The sequence below is a fragment of the Poromitra crassiceps genome (assembly GCF_964638095.1).
Source record: "Poromitra crassiceps genome assembly, chromosome: 5".
NCBI lineage: Eukaryota > Metazoa > Chordata > Actinopteri > Beryciformes > Melamphaidae > Poromitra > Poromitra crassiceps.
In genome coordinates, this window is record NC_139642.1 from 59,629,472 (window position 1) to 59,655,470 (window position 25,999).

General features: G+C 46.7%; 1 protein-coding gene across 2 annotated transcripts; it reads right to left on the reverse strand.

The window, feature by feature from the left end:
- Positions 1-24,930, reverse strand: abcf3 (ATP-binding cassette, sub-family F (GCN20), member 3). 2 transcript variants are annotated; one of them, XM_083636369.1, is made up of 21 exons: positions 24,843-24,930; positions 22,781-22,928; positions 19,503-19,576; positions 19,278-19,333; positions 18,954-19,051; positions 18,070-18,192; positions 16,533-16,799; positions 15,542-15,622; positions 14,355-14,414; positions 14,072-14,128; positions 13,915-13,937; positions 11,205-11,260; positions 10,675-10,875; positions 8,716-8,792; positions 7,267-7,311; positions 6,965-7,097; positions 5,134-5,222; positions 4,370-4,461; positions 3,425-3,557; positions 799-886; positions 1-680 (listed from the first exon to the last, which is right to left on the reverse strand). In XM_083636369.1, exons 1-21 carry the CDS (start codon positions 24,913-24,915, stop codon positions 522-524), a joined length of 2,133 nt encoding a protein of 710 aa, XP_083492495.1. In that variant the 5' UTR covers positions 24,916-24,930; the 3' UTR covers positions 1-521. The 2 variants fall into 2 exon arrangements, with proteins under 2 accessions (XP_083492495.1, XP_083492494.1); XM_083636368.1 differs by having other exon boundaries at positions 19,503-19,579.
- Positions 24,931-25,999: the final 1,069 nt, after the last annotated feature.

The window sequence follows — 25,999 nt, forward strand, 5'->3', positions numbered from 1 at the left end:
TACCAGCTTTTTATTTTGCTGCCATCCGTCCCACATCACTGTCCCACATCACTGCAACGTTTCCCACGCTCGTTTACATACCGAGTCTCCACAGGGCGGCAATGAGAAAACTAAAGAGGAATTCCGGAAAAACCTTCAAGTCTCAATAATAATTGTCGGTCTGGCGCCGATTGGATAAGTTAACCTAGGGGGGAGATGCTTGTTTGACATTTTAAATAAAGTCTGGTGGGACTTCACCCTCTGAACCGTTCACAGCTCTTTGCGCTCCAGGACAGTTCTGGATGCCTCTGGACAATCAGCAGCCGGCGAGCTGCATCATGCAGCACCCAACCAGGAAGTAGGATGCAAGAGAGAGGGGGGGGTCGTCTGCACTCCCCACCCCGTCACACTGGGGGGGGCGTCGGTCTGTCGGTCAGCAGTTGCGGGCGGTGTGGTGGAGGGGCGGGGTTTATGTTAGCGGGGGTCGTAGCGGTAAGTTGGCACCTTGGCGTGTCAGTCCAGTGGGATGGCTCTCGATTGGCTCACAGGTAGCCCTCCTTCCTGAACTGCTCGTGCATGATGTCGCGGTATTCGTCGAAGCCGCCGTCTATCCTCCGCACCGTCCCGCTCTCGCACACCCACAGCTCCCTACAGACGAGCCGGATCAGGCGCTCGTCGTGAGACACCAGGACCACGCCGCCCTGGGAAGGATGAAGCCAAACAAATGAGCCAAATAGAACGGGTGAAAAGAACCAGATTTACACTGCACACTTTGGCGAGGGGGGAAAACTGGCAAGGTGTGCCCTGGGCTCAACTCACTCTGAACTTGTTGAGTGCCTTTGCCAGAGCCTCGATGGTCTCCATGTCCAGGTGGTTGGTGGGCTCATCCAGGATGTAGAAGTTAGGACTGACCCACAGACAGACAGGGAGACAGACAGGTCAGTGACTGGACAGACAGGCAGACAGACGAGTTTGTAAGCAGCAATGAACAGTTTACCACAGCGTTGACGGGAAAAAACAAAAACAAACAAACAAACAATGTTTCCAACTGTCCCGCAAGGTATTGTGGGTATTGGAGGTATTATGACACACACCAGAAGTCCAAGTCAAAGTACTATCATATACAGATCACTACTATAAATATGTGGGCTTGAGGCTAGACGAGCATATGACCTTTAAGGAGGGAGTCAATGTCCTCGCCTAATCAGCGGGCAGAGCACTGGGCTCTGTATTAAACACAGGTTTAAGCTGTGGAACTCATGTGTCCTGTGTCGGCTTGTGCTATTAATCGCGATTAATCTTGCGATTAACTATAGTTAATCGCAATTAATCGCATCTTTGTATCGCATGTTTAAAATGCCATTATTTTGCATTTCAAAGCATTTTTAATTAGATATTAATCATTCTTACCAGTGTGACATGATTGAGAATCAAATGAATGCAAATAAATGTACTTTGTGATCTTGAATTTTAGATTTATTTTCAATTCAATAGAAGTGGAATGTAGACCGGAGCTAACAATGTCTACAAAATATATCTAGAACCGATACTTCCGGCGGCGGCGCTGTGGAGCAGTCGAAACCCAAAATGACACAGCCGAAGATGGCTGTGTCTGAGCTAAAAACTTTGGCACTTCCATGTGAATAATAGCTCGGTATTGGAAACTGTGTATTGATAACGTGTATATCGCGTGAAGCCTTTGGAGCCGACCTCCCAGTGGTTAGAGGACCCGCGCATCCGAGACTCTGAAGGAAGAATGAGTGATGAGTCTCGCGCTAGCTAGCTGGCCGCTAGCTACTTTTAGGTGATCGCTCGCCTCAAACTCGATGTACTTCGGTGATATTTTAATTCCGTTTTACACAAGGTGCAAACTACGGCTCTTGACTTGTCCACTGTGCCACTTGGGGAGTTTTTTTTAAAGTAAAACGAGCCATTTACAAGAGTATTGCTGTCGTTCTCTTCCATGCCTGCATGCACAAGCAGGAGACAGGAAACTGAACGGCTTGACAACAAGTACGGGTGCGAGGAAGGGACAAAATAGCGGCATGCGATTAACGCGATAAAAAAAACGTGTTATGGTGGGCCCTTAACTCATTGAGTGCCAGCCACTTTTGGAGAACGGACGCTCCCAGTGCCAGAGTTTTCAGAGCGTTTTCAGTGATTTCTCGAGGCCCACAGAATATTGTGTGATATTAATATGTAAACACCGAACACGCACAAAGAACGAGCTGGCTCTATTGTATCATCAGCAAAAAAAAGTTTATTGATACCATTTTCCGTTCTTTAGTTATGAGCCGGAGAAGATAGGTCGTTTTGAGCAAATACAGGCGTTTCAAATTATTAGCTGAGATATTCCGCCTTTTGTGAAATGCAGCATTTCAAGCACATTCACTGACTGAAGATAATATTTTCTGATGTAGTGACGTGGTGTAGTTGTGATGCCCTGCGTGCCCCACCCCCCTCTCCCCCCCCTCAGCTGCAAACTCCTCCCCACACTTCACACAGCCTAACACGCACCCACTCTATTTTCGGAGTGCTCCGTTTTTTGTGCGCCGGCTCCCAGCGCGACAAGGAAGAGCCAAACCGGACTGCTGAGTGGTTTGGCGTCGGGTGCTGCTTTTCTGGCTACTAATCGTGTGGAGAAACTATACAGACAGACAGACAGAGACAGAGGGGCTCAGTTGTGTGCGCGGATTGACTGCTGTCCGCAGCCAATGTCAGCTCCCGACAGAGCAATCTATATGGCTCTGGCTGCAGCATGCATCGGTTTCTCTTTGATCACGGCTTTTTCCTGCTGTTTTCCGGACCTGTCTGTAATCTGGAGAGCACTGTCGCCACCTAATGAGTCCGTAAAATAGGTTATACACCTTCAATAGCTCCCATATTTGTACAGGAGATGCCTGAGGCTTTCATCCACGTCCCACCGTCAAAAAACACATTTGACGTCGATCGACGTCCTTGGCACTCTACGTCACTATTTACTTTGACGTCGATCGACGTCCGTGGCACTCAATGAGTTAATCACATCGCAATTAACGCGTTAACGCTGACAGCCCTAAAAAAAATATTTCATTGGAACATCGCCCATAGACATCCCTCTGCAAATGAAGTGAAATCCCTATTTTATTTGAGCGATTTGTCATTTATCTTTCCTAACAGGTTACATTGTGACATCGAGAGACTAGGAGTAATTTGTTTATTTCGTATAAAGAGAAATGGTCTGTCGACTTATGGTATAAACCACAAATAAGGACCTATTGTCTCATAAAAGACAGTTACTGTGTAGAACCCTATGTGAAATTTGATTTGAACAGACGAAAAAGATATCTGTGCGCTCAGTTACGCTCTGGAACCCTTCCATTAGCACTAGAAACCTCTTCTAGAAATGCTTCTAGAAGAAGAAGCATGAGCAGATATGAGCAGTGGTTGGTTGGTGAGGTGTTACCAGGGCATGGTCATCTGGGCGAAGGCCACACGGCTCTTCTGTCCTCCTGACAGGCTGGCCACCGGCCGCACGGCCAGCTCCCCCGTGATGCCATACCCGCCCAGCTGGTGGCGGTACTCCTCCTCTGTCCGACCTGCAACAGACCAACCAGAGGGCAGCGTTCAGACCCCAACAGACCAACCAGATGTCAGCGTTCAGACCCCTGGACCAACCAGAGGTCAGCGTTCAGACCCCTGGACCAACCAGAGGTCAGCGTTCAGACTCCCTGGACCAACCAGAGGGCAGCCTTCAGACTTGACATGACTTGAGATATGTAATGGATGCAGGGTATTTTACAGTTTAACAATAAACTTTAATTGTCCGAAATGACATCAGTGCACTGAAACAGTAAATTCAATGTGAATTTAATAATTATAAATAGTGTGAGCGCTGAAGGAATGCGTGCCCGTCCGCATATCCTCGAGTGCCCATCGCCTGGGTGGGGTCGTCAAAAGGGCCTTTCTGTGTGGAGTTTGCATGTTCTCCCCGTGCCTCCCGGGGGTTTCCTTCATATAGAAACCCCACACCAAAACATGCAATATCCTGGTTGCTGATGTGGTGCCTCCTCTGGTCGTTAGGGGCGCCTGTTCGGTGGGAGGGGAACTCGTTGGAATAGCGTGATCCTCCCACGTGCTATGCCCTACCGGTGAAGCTTCCCCTGTCAGGTGAAAAGAAGCGGCTGGCTAACTGCCCATGTCTCGGAGGAAGCATGGAGCCAGTTTCGGCTCTCCCCAGATCGGCAGAGGGTGGCGCAGCAACCAGGATAAATAAATTAAAATTAGCACTAATGGGGGATAAAAATGGGATAAAAAAAAATACTGAAAAAAAAAAAAAATAGTGTGTGTGTGTGTGTGCGAGAGAGTGTGTGTGTTTGTGTGTGAGTGTATGTGTGTGTCTTAGTCTTACCGGGGAATCTGTTGAGCAGCAGCTCCACAGAGCAGACGTTGAGGTCCAGCTGGTCCACGTGATGCTGGCTGAAGTATCCGATCTTCAGGCTCCTGATGACACAACGCACACATGACTTTATGTTAGGCAAGTCCAAAGTTCGACACGGGGGCCAATTGCGGCCCGGGGACTGATTTTAAACGGCCCGCGGCTTGTCTCTCAAAATACAGTATATGTGGCCCTTCACACAGTAATGGTTAATGAAGCAGCTTCACTTTGCGTTTTTCCCCCGTTCACCTAATGACAACAGCACTATTATACCGTTTGTAGACAAGCAGCAGCAACAACTCAGGCTGAACTCATGTTTTAGATGCTAAACAGCAACTGAACTAGCAATTAGGGCATTCAGACTAGTCTACTATCAAAAACCACTAGTCGACACTGGGCATCATAGTCGAGAGTATCAATAAGCTTTAATGTTAGCGGCTCTCTTATTGGTACTGGAGAAATTAAGAAAATAGATTTCCTATTTACAATTGCTACATAAACATCTCGCACATTTGATCTCACCAACACTGTAAGATATGCCTATGATACGTTTTTTTTGCGATTTCTGAATGAGAAAAGAGATCCTCTTTCCGGGTTGCTTTCAGCCGACATATCAAAGTGGGTAGGCTTAATGGAAAGAGCGTGACTGGAACTGGTTAACAGTTATATGACAGGTAAACAGTTGGCAGTGCAGCTAGCAGCATCACAGCACAGTTGACCTGGTGGTCTGGTCTTACCGGTGGGCTTGTCTGACTCCATTGACCGGGGTGAGCTCGCCCATCAGCAGCTTGAGCACGGTGGTTTTCCCCGCACCGTTCTCCCCCACCTGACAGAGACACACACATTACACCTGACCCCGTTCTCCCCCACCTGACAGAGACACACACATTACACCTGACCCCGTTCTCCCCCACCTGACACACACATTACACCTGACCCCATTCTCCCCCACCTGAGAGAGAGACACACATTACACCTGACCCCGTTCTCCCCCACCTGAGAGAGACACACACATTACACCTAGGGATGTCAATTTTCGGTTAATTTCACTTTCGATTAACCGACGCTAATAATCGATTAACCTATCGGTTAATTCATAATTTTTTAATATTAAAAAAAAAAAAAAAAAAAATTTTTTTTTTTTTGTGTGTGTGTGTCTATTTACTCAATGAACTCATGCCCAAACAAGGCGTGTCTATTTAGATGCTGAAATGTTAATGCTTTTTGTGTTAGAATTTCTAACACAAAAAGCATTAACAAGCATTAACAAAAAGCATCAACATTTCAACACAAATTCTTTTTGTGTTAGAATTTCTAACACAAAAAGCATTAACATTTCAGCATCTAAATAGACACGCCTTGTTTGGGCATGAGCTCATTGAGTAAATAGACCAAAAAAAAAAAAAAAAAAAAAAATTTTTTTTTTTTTTTTAATATTAACTGATAGACCGACAGCAATAACCGAACAACGACGTTAGCGACGGTTAATCGATTAACGGTTAACCGTTGACATCCCTAATTACACCTGACCCCTTCTCCCCCACCTGAGAGAGAGACACACATTACACCTGACCCCGTTCTCCCCCACCTGACAGACACACACATTACACCTGACCCCGTTCTCCCCCACCTGACAGACACACACATTACACCTGACCCCGTTCTCCCACACCTGACAAGAGACACACACATCACACCTGACCCCGTTCTCCCCCACCTGACAAGAGACACACACATTACACCTGACCCTATTCTCCCCCACCTGAGAGAGACACACACATTACACCTGAGTCAGGTGTAATGTGTGTGTCTCTCTCAGGTGGGGGAGAATAGGGTCAGGTGACCTGACCCCGTTCTCCCCCACCTGACAGAGACACACACATTACACCTGACCCCGTTCTCCCCCGCCTGACAAGAGACACACACATTACACCTGACCCCGTTCTCCCCCACCTGACAAGAGACACAGACATCACACCTGACCCCGTTCTCCCCCACCTGACAAGAGACACACACATCACACCTGACCCCGTTCTCCCCCACCTGACAAGAGACAAACACATCACACCTGACCCCGTTCTCCCCCACCTGACAGAGACACACACACATTACACCTGACCCCGTTCTCCCCCACCTGACAGAGACACACACATCACACCTGACCCCGCTCTCCCCCACCTGACAGAGACACACATCACACCTGACCCCGTTCTCCCCCACCTGACAAGACACACACATTACACCTGACCCCGCTCTCCCCCACCTGACAGAGACACACATCACACCTGACCTAATTAACTTTCCACACCCACTGGCCAAAAGGGGGTGTGGTAATATGCATAGCCAATCACAAAAAGGCGCCTAATTATTATTATTATTATTATTATTATTATTATTATTATCACTGGCAGATTAATGCTGGGGTCTTGGTCTGGTGACTGTAAACCAGTCCAGAAGTACATCAGTATTATTGTTAGTGCTAATGTTTCTCCACATTAAGACTACATTCCCCATAAGCCCCGTTGCCTCCCAAGTTTCCTTCAGTTTATTCTTAATGATGATACGCACGATGCAGATGCGTGACTCGAGGTCGGCCGAGACGTTGAGTCCAGAGAACAGCCGCTGGTCTGGAGAATAGTAAAACTCTACTTCATCCAGTTGGAGGATTGGAGGAGACAACTTCTCAAAGTTATCTGGAAACCTGCAGGAGAAAACACATCATACCAATCAACCAATCAATCAACCAACCCATCTGCTTGTTCTATTTGCAGAAAAAGAGGCAGTCAGTGAGTCTTTCAACCAATCAAATTATTTGACTGATAAAATAATGAAAGTGGCTGGTACGTTATGGCAGAAGTCTGGTTCCTTACTTCAAGGTGACCTCAGTTTCCTTTTCTAAAGGCTTCAGTTCAGGCCTACAGGACACACAAAACAACAGGGGCAAATGTTAGTTAAGAAAGTGCAAATTCATTCACAATACTGCATACCTTGGCACTGAGTGTCATGGAATTCTGTAAGGGAGGGTCCTTAGTGTTAACGTACGCCAGCAGACAAGTAGCAGTGAGGTTTTGAACTGAGGTAAGATCAGTGTTGTGCAAGTTCACACTTCATGAGAAGTTCAGCCACACAGATTAAAATGAACTTGTTCATGTTCATAGTTAAAAAAAAAAAATTTTTTAACGAAGTTCACAGTCCCATAAAATGAGCAGTTCAGTTCATTTTCACTTCATTTCATCTTCTTATCCGTTGTTCATTATTATCCAAATTGTAGCCATCATACTGTAATGCTGCACTAATACAGTGGTCTTTGTGTCTGTTAACAGTGTTCATACATCGAGTCGTGTGTGAAGCAGCGATCAGCATGGGAGAGAGTACAGCTACCCTCATGGCCGGCGCATACCCAGAATGCCTTGTGGTCCGAAGAAGGTCGAGCAGCCGTCGGGAACACAGTCTCACAAAAATATGTGATTTGAACACGTAGAACTACATCCCTAAGGCTGGTTGTTATGTTTTGGTTAAGAAAGTAACACATTTAGGTCAGGGCTACTCAATTAAAATTCAAAGAGGTCCAGTTGGAGAAGATTTCCTCAAGCAAAGGTCCGGAACATCGTAACGTAGCTTGCGTTATGATTCAGTGCCATTGAACTTAGTATAGTAGTACAATGTAGTAATACTACAATGTCTGTATTAGGAGGGTCAAAAATAATCGATTATAAGATGCATCGCGATGCGGACGTGCACGATTCTGCATCGATTCACAAATGTCAAAAATCGATTATTAAAAAAAAAAAAAAAAACATAAAAAATTAATAATTAAATAAAATATAATGGAAGTACATGCAGTTGTTTATTTTAATTATGGATCATAATACAATGCAATCCCAAATGCACTTTTATTTTAAAAGTAGCCACACAGTGAGAAAAAAGAAAGTGAGAAAAAATAAATCATGTATTGCGGAAAAAAGTGAAAATCGATTTAAGATGCATCGATAATCGTAATCGAATCGTAGCCCTCTGAATCGTAATCGAATCGAATCGTGAGGCCAGTGAAGATTCACAGCCCTAGTCTGTATGTCTTCTAGGTCATCTTGCGGGGGGGGCAAGATATTCCCATAAGCGAGGTCCTCAGAAGCCTTTTTGGATAAAACCCCTCTGCCACTCTAACCTTAAACAAGTTGTTCGCCTAACTATAACCATAACAACCAACATCCTGAAAACAAATATTCAAATGAAACATTTTGGAGGCTCAGCCTTCGTGTGCGTATGTAGGCGGGGAGAGTAGCTGTAGCCTCTCCTGTTCAGCACAGTGTCACACTCACAGCTTCTCCAGCAGCTTCAGTTTGCTCTGCACCTGAGCTGCTCTGTTTGCGTTGTACCGAAACCTGTCGATAAAAACCTGAAACACACACACACACACACACACACACACACACACACACACACACAGAGTTCAGACTTCATGACATCCATTTTTATATGAAATTGACAATGGCCAGGCAAAATGAGTCACAGCTGTATGCCCTAGGGCTGGGCGATAACTCAGTATTATGGTCACTTTCAGTGGTATCATATCGGGATGATATGATCATTTATGGGTAATAGTATTATATGATAATATAATACTTTGATTATTTAACTCATTTGACTTTGCTTACATGAACCATATTGTGATATACACTGGTCTCGAGAAAGATCCGTATGATTATCGTGATATTGACTTCAACCGTATCGCCCAGCCCCACTATACCCTGTTCTGTTCTCTCCCTTCTCTCGCCCAGCCCCACTATACCCTGTTCTGTTCTCTCCCTTCTCTCGCCCAGCCCCACTATACCCTGTTCTGTTCTCTCCCTTCTCTCTCAATAGAGAGCCAAAGTGAAACGTCACTTCCTGCTTCAGCACTGTACCAGAGATTTTCATCCGCCATTTATTTTCCCATAGACATTTCGTAAAATGCTTATTATAAAAATAGTTTTACTTGGTCAAACCAAACGGTTCAGATATATTTAGAAACAGGAGAGACCACATAACATTTCTCTCAGACAGAGATTTTTTTCAGTTTTTTTTTTTTAAAGTTTTGGTCCGAGTGAAATGTTCTATGGTCTCTCCCGATGGAAACATTCCCAGGACAGGTGTTGTTACAGTAGACTAAATAATAACCACTCGGTGGTCGAGAAGATTATTCTGTATCATGGAAGTTAACGTTGGCTTGTGTGTACGTTAAGGTCTAACATTCGCCGAAGCATAAGTTACAAACGTCGCACATCTCTTTATTTTCTGTGGAGCACCCTACTATAACTCAGCCTTAAAGTCGAGGTGAACCGGAACGGAATGCACTAGCGCGAGCGTCGGAGACTGAAAACAAATTGAGAGGCGGACCATACGGTGTCGATGATTTGATTTGACAATTCTGTCGACTGGCTTTGGCATTGGTCAATTATGGCGTGTTCCACCCCCAAATCGAGTGGGATTCAGCGTGTTGTCATGCTACGCGAGTGGGATCCACGGAGTACCAGGCAGCCACCTGCTTCATGCAGAGCGAGCGGACAATCCGATGCATGGGTGCTGCCCGCCCGCCTGGAATCTCCACGGGGTGACCCCTGACAACCACGCTCTTAAGCGCGCGCCATTTACGCTATTTCTGTAAATACGATATTCCTGGAATGCGTGTTTTAACGAGCCAGTTACATTTCTTTGCATTCTTAACCCATTGATACCTGATGCAGCATTTGTGTGTGTATCCCTTTGTGTGTGTACCACACAAACGAGGGATATACACGCAAATGCTGCATCAGGTATCAATGGGTTAATAGACATTACCGTTTTTGTTTTTTGTTCATGTTTCATACAATTGGCCAAATTAGTAGTTCGTTTATGGGATAGGAATTCTGCCAGATGACAGGCACTAGGCGCCATTTTCTACTTCATTTGGAAGAGAAAATTATCCTGAAATGAAGATTTGATTGACAGCTGCATGTCGTGATATGATTGGTTGAAATGGGGTAGAAATTTGATAGTACTAGGTGACGTCAGCAAACTGTACATTACTGTTATCAATGAAATCTTGAAAAATGAACTTTTGATGTGAAAAAGTGTGAAAAACTAAAGAAATTAGATTTTTGTGATTTTGTTTGCATACATTATTAAATAGGTGCACTGCATACCCAGGTATTTGAACTAAAAGAAAAGAAAAGTCATTTTTGGGTTCAGCTCGACGTTAACAGTATTAGTAGCTTTAACAGTATTAGTAGTAGTATTAGTAGTATTAGTCGTAGTCGTACCTGGATGTGTTCTCTGTACTGTAACTGAGCTTCATATTCTCTGTGTTGGTTCTTCAGTCTGTCTTCTTTGGTCTTGACAAAGTTCTCGTAGTCGCCACGGTAACTGTCCAGCCTCTGGGAGTGGAGGTGGATGATGTCCGTCACCACGGCATTCAGGAAGTTGCGGTCGTGAGAGACGACCAAGATGGTGGACTGCCACGTCTGTGGGCGGGGTTAAAGAGAGTGATTGACAGTCTGGATTTTAGCCTCTTGCTGGTTTTCCCTCCAACTGCAGAAATGCTCAGTAGCTTCATTAGCGGTGGGGGGACGCTAGCTGCCTTTTACTTTAGTCTTTTTACTCCAAGACAAATTTCTCCCATGGGAGACAAATCAAGTGAACCTTGAAGCTAACCTCAAAGTATTCACCATAAGAGTAGAGGAGAGAGTAAGAGGAAGAGTGGTGAGGAGAGAGCTAACCTCAAAGTATTCACCATAAGAGTAGAGGAGAGAGTAAGAGGAAGAGTGGTGAGGAGAGGAGTTGTGGTTCAGACCTGCAGATAGTTCTCCAGCCACAGAATGGCTCTGACGTCCAACATGTTGGTCGGCTCTGGAACAAAAACACTGTTAGAATAGCATCAACAACACTGCTACTGCAGATTAACATCAACAACACTGCTACTGGAGATTAACATCAACAACACTGCTACTGCAGATTAACATCAACAACACTGCTACTGCAGATTAACATCAACACTGCTACTGGAGATTAACATCAACAACACTGCTACTGCAGATTAACATCAACAACACTGCTACTGCAGATTAACATCAACAACACTGCTACTGCAGATTAACATCAACACTGCTACTGGAGATTAACATCAACAACACTGCTACTGCAGATTAACATCAACAACACTGCTACTGCAGATTAACATCAACAACACTGCTACTGCAGATTAACATCAACAACACTGCTACTGCAGATTAACATCAACACTGCTACTGCAGATTAACATCAACAACACTGCTACTGCAGATTAACATCAACAACACTGCTACTGCAGATTAACATCAACAACACTGCTACTGCAGATTAACATCAACAACACTGCTACTGCAGATTAACATCAACAACACTGCTACTGCAGATTAACATCAACACTGCTACTGGAGATTAACATCCACACTGCTACTGCAGATTAACATCAACAACACTGCTACTGCAGATTAACATCAACAACACTGCTACTGCAGATTAGCATCAACACTGCTACTGGAGATTAACATCAACAACACTGCTACTGCAGATTAACATCAACACTGCTACTGCAGATTAACATCAACACTGCTACTGCAGATTAACATCAACACTGCTACTGCAGATTAACATCAACACTGCTACTGCAGATTAACATCAACACTGCTACTGCAGATTAACATCAACACTGCTACTGCAGATTAACATCAACACTGCTACAACACTGCTACTGCAGATTAACATCAACACTGCTACAACACTGCTACTGCAGATTAACATCAACACTGCTACAACACTGCTACTGCAGATTAACATCAACACTGCTACTGCAGATTAACATCAACACTGCTACTGCAGATTAACATCAACACTGCTACTGCAGATTAACATCAACACTGCTACTGCAGATTAACATCAACACTGCTACTGCTAGCACTGCTTTTTTTGATTGCACTGGCTAGTGTACGAATAAATCCTCTGCGATGTAAAGCCAAAGCTCACGAGTTATGTCCTCACACTGTACGATTAACATCAAAGAGACAGGTATATTGCCACAGCTCGACCATATGGTCAGTCAGCCACGCAGTGAGAAAAGGCGTGAAGCGGGATATCCACTCGTGGATCTGAAATTTCTGACATGTCAGAAATTGATCCGAGAGTCGGCCGCTCAGGAGCAGTCAATTGGTCCTCGCTCTCCGCACGGAAAACCCACGGCCGACCAAGCTCAAAACTTTAAAATGAGTCATGTGGCTCACAAATCAGGTCAGAAACGGGCTCAATTCATAGTGTGTTCTTGGCTTTACGGCTGTCAGGGGAAGGGAATTTCCCCTGCCGGGATTTAGGCCGGGTCACCAGCGTGCTATGCATTGTATGCGATAACTGACATCACATGCTAATTAGCATATCAATATATAACATATCAATATATAACCTACAGTCTCCACTCTCAGCGGGAGGGGGGGGGGGGGGATACACACTCTCACTGTGTGTAGGTCGGAAGAAGTGATCATTAGACCTTTGTGGATGACAAGTAGAAAGAAAATGTACCAATTTATTTGCCAAATGCTTTGGGATTCAACACATTAACATTGTTCCCCGTCGTGGTTGGAAAAAGTTGCCAGATTTGTCGCTTTTCAGAAATAAAGTCACCGGGGGGGGTCTGAAAAGTAGCAAAAAGAAAAGTCGCCAAGTTGGCAGCCTAGCTTCACTCATAAAGGAACTGCTTCATAGAAACGAGGTGAAGTCACTTCAACACATTGTACTCACATTGGGTTGAAAATAGGAAAGAATGTGTCATTTCTTCTTTATCAACATTTTCACACCAACAGCTGTCAGCTTCGCGGCTCAGAGTAAACTGTCTGCTTGACGTTTGAACGTGTGTTTGTTTCAAGTCGCTTGGCGTCACCAGCTGAATGGAGTTTGCTGTGTTTTAAGCACCGTGATTGGCCAAAAAGGGTCCAAACACCGCCCAGCCGGGGAACTAGAAGCCATTTCACAAAGCGACACCTCGGAAAGATTGCATGACCTGAATGTGGCGTGCGGTGCCCTCGGCTGCGCCGTGGAAAAGAAAATGAAAAAAAAGACGTGAAGTGAACATAGCATGGTTGTGGTGGTTGCTTGTGGTATTGCAATATTGCAAGTTTTTTTTATGACAGCCCTACTGGTAAATGGCCTGCATTTACAGTATATAGCGCTTTTATCCAAAGCGCTTTACAATCAGTAGGTACATTCACCCATTCATACACCGATGGCGGCAGGCTACCACACAGGGTGCTGCTGGCACACCATCAGGAGCAATTAGGGGTTCAGTATCTTGCCCAAGGACACTTCGACATGCAGACTGGAGGAGGCGGGAATCGAACCACCGACCTCTTTTATCCAAAGCGATTAGTGGACGACCCGCTCTACCTCCTGAGCTACAGCCGCCCCTCTGCTAATGCTAATGCTAATGCTAACAGTGTGTCTGCTAACAGTGTGTCTGAGGATAAGAGCTGACTCACCGTCGAGCAGCAACAGGTCCGGCCTGGAGGGAACATCAACACATCACTGTTAGTCAGCTGTCAATCATCCTCACATTCCTTACTTATCAGACAGAAGCAGCTGATCAAATCATCCTCACTTCCTGTCTATCAGACAGAAGCAGCTGATCAAACTCACCGAGCAAACAGCGCGCTGGCCAACGCCAACCTCATCCTCCAGCCTCCTGAGAACTCCCTGCACAGGCATACACACACGTGCGCACACACACACACACACACACACACACACACACACAGGCACACAACACAAAGGCAGAGACACACACACGAATAGTATGAAGTACAGTTCAGTAGTATGAGTATATGAAATAATAACGGACAAATTCTAATAAACAAGATTAATGTGTGTGTGTGTGTGTGTGTGTGTGTGTGTGTGTGTGTGTGCGTGTGTGCGGACTCACTTGGTGGTCTGCTGTTGCATTTTGGGAGAGAAACCCAGACCGGCCAGGATGACAGAGGCTCTGATTGGACGAGACAGACGTCAGTCAAAACACAACACGAGCGCATCCAGTCAGGAGAGAATCTGATTAGTCAACAAACAAAAACATTCTCTACCAGGACTTTGGTTTATTTTGAACATGGTCTAATTATAGTTGCTGCATTTTATAGATTTAATAGACTTTTTCAGACATAAATATCAAATCAAGAGTAGAATCAGGAAGGTCAGGGCATAACCAAATTCAAGAAAAACGTAAGAGTTAAACAAACATTAAAGTCGAAGTGAACCGGAGGCGAATGCAATAGCACGAGCGTCGGAGACTGAAAACAAATTGAGAGGCGGACCATATACGTGTTGATGATTTGATTTGACAATTCTGTCGACTGGAATGCGCATTTTAACGAGCCAGTTACATTTCTTTGCATTCTTAGAGATTATAGTTTTTGTTCATGTTTCATGCAATTGGCCAAGTTAGTAGTTAGTTTATGGGATAGGAATTCTGCCAGATGACAGGCACTAGGCGCCATTTTCTACTTCATATAAAAGAGAACATTATCCTGAAATGAAGATTTGATTGACAGCTGCATGTCATATGATTGGTTGAAATGGGGTAGAAATTTGATAGTACTAGGTGACGTCAGCAAACTGTAGATTAGTGTTATCAATGAAATCTTGAAAAATTGGCTTTTGATGTGAAAAAGTGTGAAAAACTAAAGGAATTAGATTTTTGTGATTTTTTTTGCATACATCATTAAATAGGTGCACTGCATACCCAGGTATTTGAACTAAAAGAAAAGAAAAGAAAAGTCATTTTGGGGTTCAGCTCGACTTTAATATATCTAAAGCTATACACATCGCTTATATTTTGACTCTGAGTGTTAGCAGAAGTAGCTAAACGGTCTGATGTATTAGATGTATTTCGCAGTGAATTTAGTAAAAGGTACAGGGGGCTAGAGTGAGACACACTCAAGGCTGGCTCCATAGGGTACCATTATAAAGGCTGAAAAAAGCATCAAACATAACCTTCGGTTTCTCAAACAGTACAAAAGATAAATGAAAGCTGAATTAAGGTGATAGAGTCGCTGCATCCCTCAAGTGTTCCAGGCATTGTGTGTAAGGTGTTTCTGCCTGTGGGGGGCGCTCTCTCACCGGGCCGGGGCTTTGTCCGCCTCGATCTCCTCCAGCTTGGCGTAGATCTCAGACAGCCGCACGCTCTCCAGCCCGTCAGCCCTGTCACACACACACACACACACAACACGGAGAGCAATCGATCAGCTGATTGGTCTGTAAAATGTCCAAGATGATGTCCTCAAATGTCTTGTCCACAACCCAAAGACATTCAGTTTACTGTCCACGCTGGAACCAGACAAAACAAGTCTCAAGGTTATGAATTTTGTTGCAAAAAAAAAATCAAATCCGTGTCATTGTGGAACCCACCGCAGATTTGGGCAGACCATTTTTCTCCCCAATAGAGCTGAACAGTCACGTGACTTTTCGTGATGTTTCCTGCCCCACAAGTGAGTTCCCTATTCATTTTCACCATAGACATTTTGAAAAATCCGTATATAAATGAGTTTTAAGGCTGGAACCAAGCCAACCCGTAAAACGCGTTATACAGTATATGGATTTTTTCGAAATGTCTACGGAGAAAATTAATATATTTGGCCAATTTCCCCCTGCTGCCCCGGTCGCAGCTCCCCCCTCTGCCGATCTGGGGAGAGCAGTAGACTAGCACCATGCTTCCTCCGACACATGCGCAGTTGCCAGCCGCTTCTTTTCACCTGACAGCGGGGAGCTTCACCGGCAGGACGTATTCCCACCGGTTCCCTTCCACCCCGGACAGGCACCCCGACCGACCAGAGGAGAGGAGGCACTAGTGCAGCGACCAGGACACATACCCTTAATCTGGCTTCCCACCCGCACACAGTTCACCGTGCCTGTGTGGACCAAGCCGGAGGCAACACGGCCAGGGTCGCAGGTTTCGCGACCCTCATGTTGGTAGGCAGGGACTCTACCGCTACACTACACGGACACCCCAGTGTGTGAAGTCTTCCCGTGGCGATGCGGTGGTTGAGTGTGCGCTCCTCGCGCACGCTAACACATAATAATAAGCTCGTGTGGGACGGTGTGCAGGTCTTACGTTCCATTGGCGATGCGTGCATTGAGCGCGCGCTCCTCGTGCAGCAGCCCCTCTCTCACGGTGTCGCTCTGCAGCACGCTGCTGAGCGCGCGTGTCTCGTCCCCGGCCACTTCCTGTTCCACGTGCAGGATAGAGATGTGGGCGGGTACTCGCAGGCTGCGCGACGCCAGCATCTTCAGCAGAGTGGTCTTCCCCAGGCCGTTACGACCAATCAGGCCGTAGCGCCGCCCCGACGCCAGAGACACCTCCGCCCCCTGCAGGAGCGACCTGGGACAGATTCAACACACATGGGAGGCATTCAACTGCATGAAGAAATAATGATTCCTCTACAAGGGAAATATTCCTTTAAAGCCAGAGTCATGTCTAAGCAAGAAAAGAGATAATACAGTGTATAGACGGTTTTAACTTGACAACAAACACATTCTAAAATGAACCCCCGCTCACTTCCTGTTGCAGTGTTTGCTATGGACATAAAAGAAAAAAAATATTCAAGTGCAGGACTGACCATTCCGTGAAAACCGTCTATACAGCTGAGTGGCGAAAACAAAAGTAACGATGTCGAGTGAATATTTCTGCAGTTTGCCGAATGCTGAGAAAAAGGAAGTGCTGTGGGGTTGCGCTCTGGTGAAAACCGTCTATAGGAGGGACCCCGGATAGTCGATGTCTAACAACTAGAGATGGGATATGGACGTCGGGATATCGATATCGGGTTCAAATACTGACGTAATTCACAGATGGAATAATCAGACTGACGTCGCCGATCCACGTTCCAATCTAGATTCCAGGACCATAAACCCACCGCAACATATTACATTGTGACTGTGCTAGTAAATAATAGTAGTGAGCTAGTAATGTTAGCAGTTAGCTAACGAAACAACATCCGTGTCCGTGTGCGAGCAGAATTTGTCGAATCGGAATCAGCAAAACTTGATTGATCCCCGAGGGGAAATTGGGACATGCTACATTTGCTCAAATTCAATTCTCAAATTCTTGCTCAAATTCAAGATTTCGGCTACAGCCACAGCTTTGCCATTTGACGTGTGACCGGGCTGAATCTTTCAGCAAGTGTAAAGAGCACCCCTGCGGGTGACCTAACGGAGACTTATTTTTTAATTGGGTAATTAGGGCTGATTAATAATTGCCCGATGCTCGGCCTGCACCGCACCACAACATGCTGTCTATAACTTAGAAATGACAAAATAAAAAATGATTATCGGCCAACACCGATATATCTGTTATCGGCAAATAATATCGGTGGACCGATATATCGGTCGGACTCTAATTATAAGTGTCTTTAGCGGCCTATAGGCGCAGGGAGAGCATAGTCGCCAGCGCCGGTCCCCTCGGACCACTCCAACAAGTTAGAGAGGTCCCAAACATGGAACTAAAAAGAGAGACGAAGATAGGCAAGACTTGACCAATCAGATTCGACTATGTAAATTCTTAGCAGGGACACACCCCTAAAAGTGTATAAGAACAGAGCAGGGTTCAAATGCATCAAAAGAGCTGAGTTCAGGTGATCATCAGGTGAGCTCACCTCTCTCCAAAGGAAACATCAAAGTTCTCGATGCGGATGTCATAGCTGCGGTTTTTCCCCGATTGGTCGACTCGGTTTTCTTTCTTACTGCTGGCCTGGCTGGCCGACGCCTCCTCCAGCACCCTGAGAGAAAAACACATCTATTATACAGTGGACTGACAGCAGTAAAATAGATCTATATATCCACCTTATTTCTAGCGGCGATGATGCCTATGGGTTTTTCTTCCGGTGTGATCCTCCCAGCCTTGTTGCTGACAGCTTGACACCCGTCTGGGCGAACGGAGCAAATCACTAATCAGGTCCAGCTGGGCAAAAATCTCGTCGATAAATATCCCTTTAAGAGCACAGTGCATCATGTGTGTAATCGCCTACTCTGGCGTGTTCCACCCCCAAATCGATTGTGTTCTGATGCAAAGCGAGTGGCTTCCAGGACGAACAGGCTCTCTGAGTCGCGCGCCACTAACGTTATTTTAGAGCAGTGCAGTAAATACAATATTCCTGGAACGTGAGTTTAACAAAACAGTTACATGTCCTCTGCATTCTACATCAAATAAAGACATTACTGTTTGTTTTATTTGGTATGTTACATAATACCGGTACTTATTGGCCAAGTTATGTTCAATTCAGCCAGGGTACAAGGGAGTGTAGGCGGCCATCTTTTCAAATCAAGTAGAATACCGTTTTAGGAAATGGCAAGCTGCAACAACAAGTCACGTTAAACCGGACCTTGTACCCATAATTATTTGTACAGCAGGGCATTCAAAAATAAGGTGGATAGACTGACAGCAGTAAAATAGATCTATATATAGACTGACAGGAGTCAAATAGATCTATATATATACTATAGACTGACAGCACTAAAATATATATATATGTAGACTGACAGCGGGCTGGTGGTCTTCTGTGAGTCTTTCTCATTCCTCCTCTCATGTTTGGCTTTCAACTTGGCCTCAGCCTTCTCTAGCTTCTTAGCGTTGACAGTCTAGAGAGAGAGAGAGAGAGAGAGAGAGAGAGAGTTCAATAAGTATCATGTCATCATCAAGTATCTTTACAGCAGTGATGAAGAGGAGAAACTAGAAACGCTACCATAAATACATTTACTTTAAATCTATATTAGACTTTACTCTTTAGAGTAGTCTTTACATTAGAGTTACATTACAGTAGCAGACGTTACAGCAGACGTTACAGTAGACTCAGTAGATGCTTACCGTGTTCTGACTCCGCTTCATCATCCAGATACCTTGGACATCGTCGTTAGCACAGACTGAAGGGACGAGGAGACGAGACGAGACGAGGAGACAGGGAGAGGAGACGAGGATAGGTTATGGTTCAGACCTGGTTCTCCACCCACAGAATGGCTCTGAAGTGGGTCTGGGTCTGGTGCGGGTGTGTGTGTGTGTGTGTGTGTGTGTGTGTGTGTGTGTCAGTCTCACCTGTGTCAGCAGAGATCTGGGACAGCTGCACTGGAGCATCCAGCAGAACCTGCTGCCGAGACCCGTGACAGTTACTGCTGCAGAGAGACACATTTGACAACACTGTATTTACATGACTGCAGGTGCATTCCCCCATTCACGCATCATGATATCTCACTCTTCACCCCCCCATTCACACATCATGATATCTCACTCTTCACCCCCCCCATTCACACATCATGCTATCTCACTCTTCACCCCCCCCTCCCTCCATTCACACATCATGCTATCTCACTCTTCACCCCCCCCCATTCACACATCATGCTATCTCACTCTTCACCCCCCCTCCCTCCATTCACACATCATGCTATCTCACTCTTCACCCCCCCCCCATTCACACATCATGCTATCTCACTCTTCACCCCCCCCCTCCCTCCATTCACACATCATGCTATCTCACTCTTCACCCCCCCTCCCTCCATTCACACATCATGCTATCTCACTCTTCACCCCCCCCTCCCACTCCCCCATTCACACATCATGCTATCTCACTCTTCACCCCCCCCTCCCTCCATTCACACATCATGCTATCTCACTCTTCACCCCCCCCTCCCACTCCCCCATTCACACATCATGCTATCTCACTCTTCACCCCCCCCCCACTCCCTCCCCCCCATTCACACATCATGCTATCTCACTCTTCACCCCCCCCCCCCCCATTCACACATCATGCTATCTCACTCTTCACCCCCCCCACTCCCTCCCCCCCATTCACACATCATGCTCTCTCACTCTTCACCTCCCCCCCACTCCCTCCCCCCCATTCACACATCATGCTCTCTCACTCTTCACCCCCCCTCCCTCCCCCCATTCACACATCATGCTATCTCACTCTTCACCCCCCCCACTCCCTCCCCCCCATTCACACATCATGCTCTCTCACTCTTCACCCCCCCCACTCCCTCCCCCCCATTCACACATCATGCTATCTCACTCTTCACCCCCCCCACTCCCTCCCCCCCATTCACACATCATGCTCTCTCACTCTTCACCTCCCCCCCACTCCCTCCCCCCCATTCACACATCATGCTATCTCACTCTTCACCCCCCCCCACTCCCTCCCCCCCATTCACACATCATGCTATCTCACTCTTCACCCCCCCCACTCCCTCCCCCCCATTCACACATCATGCTCTCTCACTCTTCACCCCCCCTCCCTCCCCCCCATTCACACATCATGCTATCTCACTCTTCACCCCCCCCTCCCTCCCCTCCCCCCATTCACAGATCATGCTATCTCACTCTTCACCCCCCCTCCCTCCCCTCCCACCCATTCACACATCATGCTATCTCACTCTTCACCCCCCCTCCCCCCCCCATTCACACAGCATGCTATCTCACTCTTCAACCCCCCCTCCCTCCCCTCCCCTCATTCACACATCATGCTATCTCACTCTTCACCCCCCCTCCCTTCCCCCCATTCACACATCATGCTATCTCACTCTTCATCCCCCTCCCTCCCCTCCCCCCCATTCACACATCATGCTATCTCACTCTTCACCCCTCCTCCCTCCCCTTCCCCCCATTCAGACATCATGCTATCTCACTCTTCACCCCCCCTCCCTCCCATTCACACATCATGCTATCTCACTCTTCACCCCCCCTCCCTCCCCTTCCCCCCATTCACACATCATGCTATCTCACTCTTCACCCCCCCCCTCCCTCCCCTCCCCCCCATTCACACATCCTTCTATCTCACTCTTCACCCCCCCTCCCCTTCCCCCCATTCACACATCATGCTATCTCACTCTTCACCCCCCCTCCCCTTCCCCCCATTCACACATCATGCTATCTCACTCTTCTTCTCAAATACTCAAAATCCTGTGGGAAACACTAACATTGATGTAGTGAATGCGCGCATATGGCTGCTGTCCTGTGTGTGTTTGTGTGTGTGAGAGAGAGAGAGAGAGCGAGCGAGCGAGACAGACAGACAGCAGAGCAAGGTGGGCTTGAGCGAGGGGGGGGGGGGGGGGGAAGGGGCGAAAACTCAGTCAAGATCTTTGTTGTGGCGGCAAAATAATTGTTATGCCGTATCGACACGAAAGGATCAATGTATTGGAAACACACTTTAAATCTACGCCTGGATTGTGATGGTATTTATGATGGCTGCTATCCACCTTATTTTTGGCGGCCATTTTTGCCTGATCTGCATGTGGGTGCTTCTTCCGGTGTGATCCTCCCAGCCTTGTTGCTGACAGCTTGACACTCGTCTGGGCGAACGGAGCAAATCACTAATCAGGTCCAGCTGGGCAGAAATCTCGTCGATAAATATCCCTTTAAGAGCGCAGTGCATTCATGGGTAATCGCCTGGTGTGGCTAATATTAACCATTTCGAGTAACACTGTTTCCATACGGATCACCAGCATTAGTTTGTTGTTTATAACGTGGCTATATTCATAACGTTTTCTATCTCGGATGCGTTATTTCGAATCGCACATAGGTTGCGCCAAACCACACATAGGTTACGCCTGGCGCAACCTATGTGGGTTTCAGGACGAAACGGACTCGAGCCACTAACGTCATCTTAAGAGCACAATATTCCTGGAATGCAAGTTTAACTAAACAGTTACATGTCCTCTGCATTCTACATAAAATTAAGATATTACGGGTTGTTTTATTTTGTATGTTACATACTTATTGACCAAGTTATGTTCAATTCAGCCAGGGTACAAGAGACTGAGTGTAGGTGGCCATCTTTTCAAATCAAGTAGAATACATTAGGAAATGGCAAGCTGCAACAATGAGTCACGTTAAACCGGAACTTGTACGCACAATTATTTTTGACAGTGGGGCATTCAAAAATAAGGTGGATAGAACACCGCAGGAATGAGTGTGGAAGCAGCACTTGGGTTCATAAGGGGAAAAGAGAATGGGCTTTTAGAATGGGGATTTTGTTTAAATGCATGACATAAGGTCTGTGCTCTGTAGTTCACGTGATTTTCAGAAAACGTTTCAAAAGTCATAAATGTGGCCCTCGTTTGTGAAGATGATCCTGCTGAACACACATGACCACTCCCAATCAAAAATGGCAGCATTTTCTGGTTAAGCCTACAAAAATACATCCCTGCCCTGCGGTATTGATGATTTTGGATTATTGTGGTTTCCGTTTACTGATGTGTTTTGATATGGCCTACATTCAGGTATACAATTAATATGCACTTTAATCTGTCTTTACTCTGTCCCTCTCTGCCTGTGTGTGTGTGTGTGTGTGTCTGTGTGTCTCTCTGTCTGTCTCTTACATTTTGAGTGTGTTAAACATCTGGAGGCAGATTTCTCGGACGTCGTCCTCGTTCTTGCTGTCGATCGACACTCCCTGCAGGACTCCTCCGATGGCCTCGTACACCTCCTCCTCATCCTCAAACTCCGCCCGGCCGCTGTCCAGAACACCTGCCACACACAGAGACGCACACACACACACACACACACACACACACACACACACAGAGACGCACACACACACACACACACACACACACACAGAGTAAGATTTCAGCATTCACACTCTTCTCTGGCTCTCTTCATGTCAGGGAGACTGAAGCAGAGATAGTTTCTGACAGATCGCTACCTATCTGTCTGTCTGCCTGTGTGTCTGTCTGCCTGTCTGTCTGTCTGTCTGTCTGCCTACCTGCCCGTCTGTCTGTCTGCCTACCTGCCTGTCTGTGTCAGTCTAGCTGTCTGTCTGTCTGCCTACCTGTCTGTCTGTCTGCCAGTCTGCCTACCTGCCTGTCTGTCTGTCTGTCTGCCTACCTGCCTGTCTGTCTGTCTGCCAGCCAGTCTAGCTGTCTGTCTGTCAGTCTAGCTGTCTGTCTGTCTGTCTGCCTACCTGCCTGTCTGTCTGCCAGCCAGTCTAGCTGTCTGTCTGTCTGTCAGTCTAGCTGTCTGTCTGTCTGTCTGTCTGTCTGCCTGTCTGTCTGTCTGTCTGCCTACCTGCCTGCCTACCTGCCCATCTGTCAGTCAGTCTGTCTGTCTGTCTGTCTGCCTACCTGCCTGTCTGTCTGTCAGTGTCAGTCTAGCTGTCTGTCTGTCTGCCTACCTGCCCGTCTGTCTGTCTGCCTAGTGCCTACCTGCCTGTCTGTCAGTCTAGCTGTCTGTCTGCCTGCCTACCTGTCTGCCAGTCTGTCTGTCTGTCTACCTGCCTCTCTGTCTCTCTGTCTGTCTGTCTGTCTGTCTGTCTGTCTGTCTGGGAGTCTGAAGCAGAGATCGTTTCTCTGATAGCTCGCTGACTTGTGGCTGTGAGGAAAAGTTTGTGATACGTTCACACGTGCGCCGTGGGAAAGTCCGGCCCAGCTTCCAAGTCAGCCGCTAAACAGAATGCGCTATTCTGTGGAAAATCAAAGCTGGAATGCGAACAATAATTACATCTCAAATCTCTCGCTTGAAGCGGATGTCGCTCTGGAGGGCAGGACGTAGCATGTGGGAGGATCGCGCTATTCCCACCAGTTCCCTTCCCTCTGAACAGGCGCCCCGACCGACCAGAGGAGGTGCTAGCGCAGTGACCAGGACACATACCCTCATCCGGCTTCCCACCCGCAGACACCAGCCAATCGTGCCTGTATGTACGCCCGACCAAGCCGGAGGTAACATGAGGACACAAACCTGCGCCCCTCGCGTTGGTAGGCAGGGAATCTACCGCAATACACTACCCGGACGCCCACGGCGCCCATGTTTTCTGAGTGGAACCCAAGGTTAGAGCGGAATTGCTTTCTGGATAACAGCAGCATTTTGGTTCCCTGTGTTTCCGGGAACACACCAACACCAGATGATCATGGTATAACTCTTTTGTTCGCAGGGTAACTGGGGCGTATTGACTCGCTCCAATCCCAGCGCTTGACTACTGCGTAGGCGGGCGCAGGGCGTACCCTGCCCAAAACTCCAGGGGGGGTCCATAATGACGCCATAACGCAATCTGTCTGATGTGACACCCTGATGACGTCACTGCTCAGTCTGGTGTGACACCCTGATGACGTCACTGCTCAGTCAGACCGGTTAGAACTGTTCAGTAAACTCTACAGTTTGACCCGAGCCGAGCCGGTCAGACCAGGTCCTGTCTGTGTTTGGGTTTGTCTCGTGCCAACTCTCTGTCTACTCTAAAGCAAGTGGCTAGCTAACCTAGCCGAGCCATGCCGACAGGCTAGCACGGCATGATGCCGTGCTAGCCTGTCAGCCTGTCTTCCTTCACTGAGCACTGAGTCAGTTGCTTTAGCTAGCTGCCGGGCTAGCAGCTAGCTAGCAGGAGCTCGCGGGTTCAGGCTGAGTAAAGTTCGGTTCTGGCTGTCTCGCGGATCGACTCGGCTCTCTCACCTGTGATGTAATCGAACACTTCTGTGTCAATCTCAGGGAACTCGCTCTTCAGAATATCCACGTATGTCGCCATGATACCGGCCCTGGACACGACTGTGACGCGCATGCGCCAACATGCGACAGCGCCGGGAATCATGGGTAATGTTTCGTAGGCGGCACATGTTCCCGCCCCCTTTTAGGGGGGAAACACAAGCCTCTCCCCATTGACTTCAATGTAAAATAGCACTATAAAAATATATAGAAAAATAACAGAATCAATCTCGTTTATTAATCACACACAGCCATCATGACATGACAATATATTACTACTCGGCCAGCCACAGAATGCGCAAGATACATCAGAAATATTACTTTGACCCATCTAAAATCATCCCGTCTGTGACCTAGTTCCGGTGTCCGCCTGTTTCTAATTTAGGCATCCAACTCATTGACATAAATACATTTATGTGATCCGACATTAAATGCTGTTGTAGTGGAGCCCAGCGTCGTTGTAGGCTACATTGGCTCAGGCTAGACTGTAACATGTGACGAGTCACATGATTTTAGATGGGTCAAAGTAATATTTCCAGTGTATCTTGCACATTCTATGGCCAGACGAGTTATATATTGTCATGTCATGGTGTCTTTGTGTCATTAATAAACAAGATTTATTCTGTTTTTTTTTTTTTTTGTTTTTTACTGCTATTTTACATTGAATTCAACGGGGAGAGGCTTCTGTTTCCACCCAAAGAGGGCGAGGCCTAATTGCCGCTGGTTTGGCTACACTGGGCTACAACATGGATGTATTAAAAGAACTATACTAACAAAGAGGAAGTTTGGGTTGCCTGGCACGATCCAAGATTCACACATTTGAAGCACTCCCAAATGACCATGCTTTTTTCGATGTATTGCTGAGCCCTCCTCACTCCAAGCATCTAATTTCTAGATTTGTATGTTTGTTTGACAATTGCACCACGGCCTCTACTGAGAGGATTAGAGAAGCGTGGCAGGGGGAACTTGGCAATGACTTGTCTGACATTATATGGGATAGGAGTCTGTCTGTGATACAACTCGGCTCAGTTAATAGTAGACACCAGCTGATCAAATTTAAAGTTACTCACCGTCTTCACTATTCTAAGCAGAAATTGCACAAGATTTAGCCTACTCGTCTGTCTCAC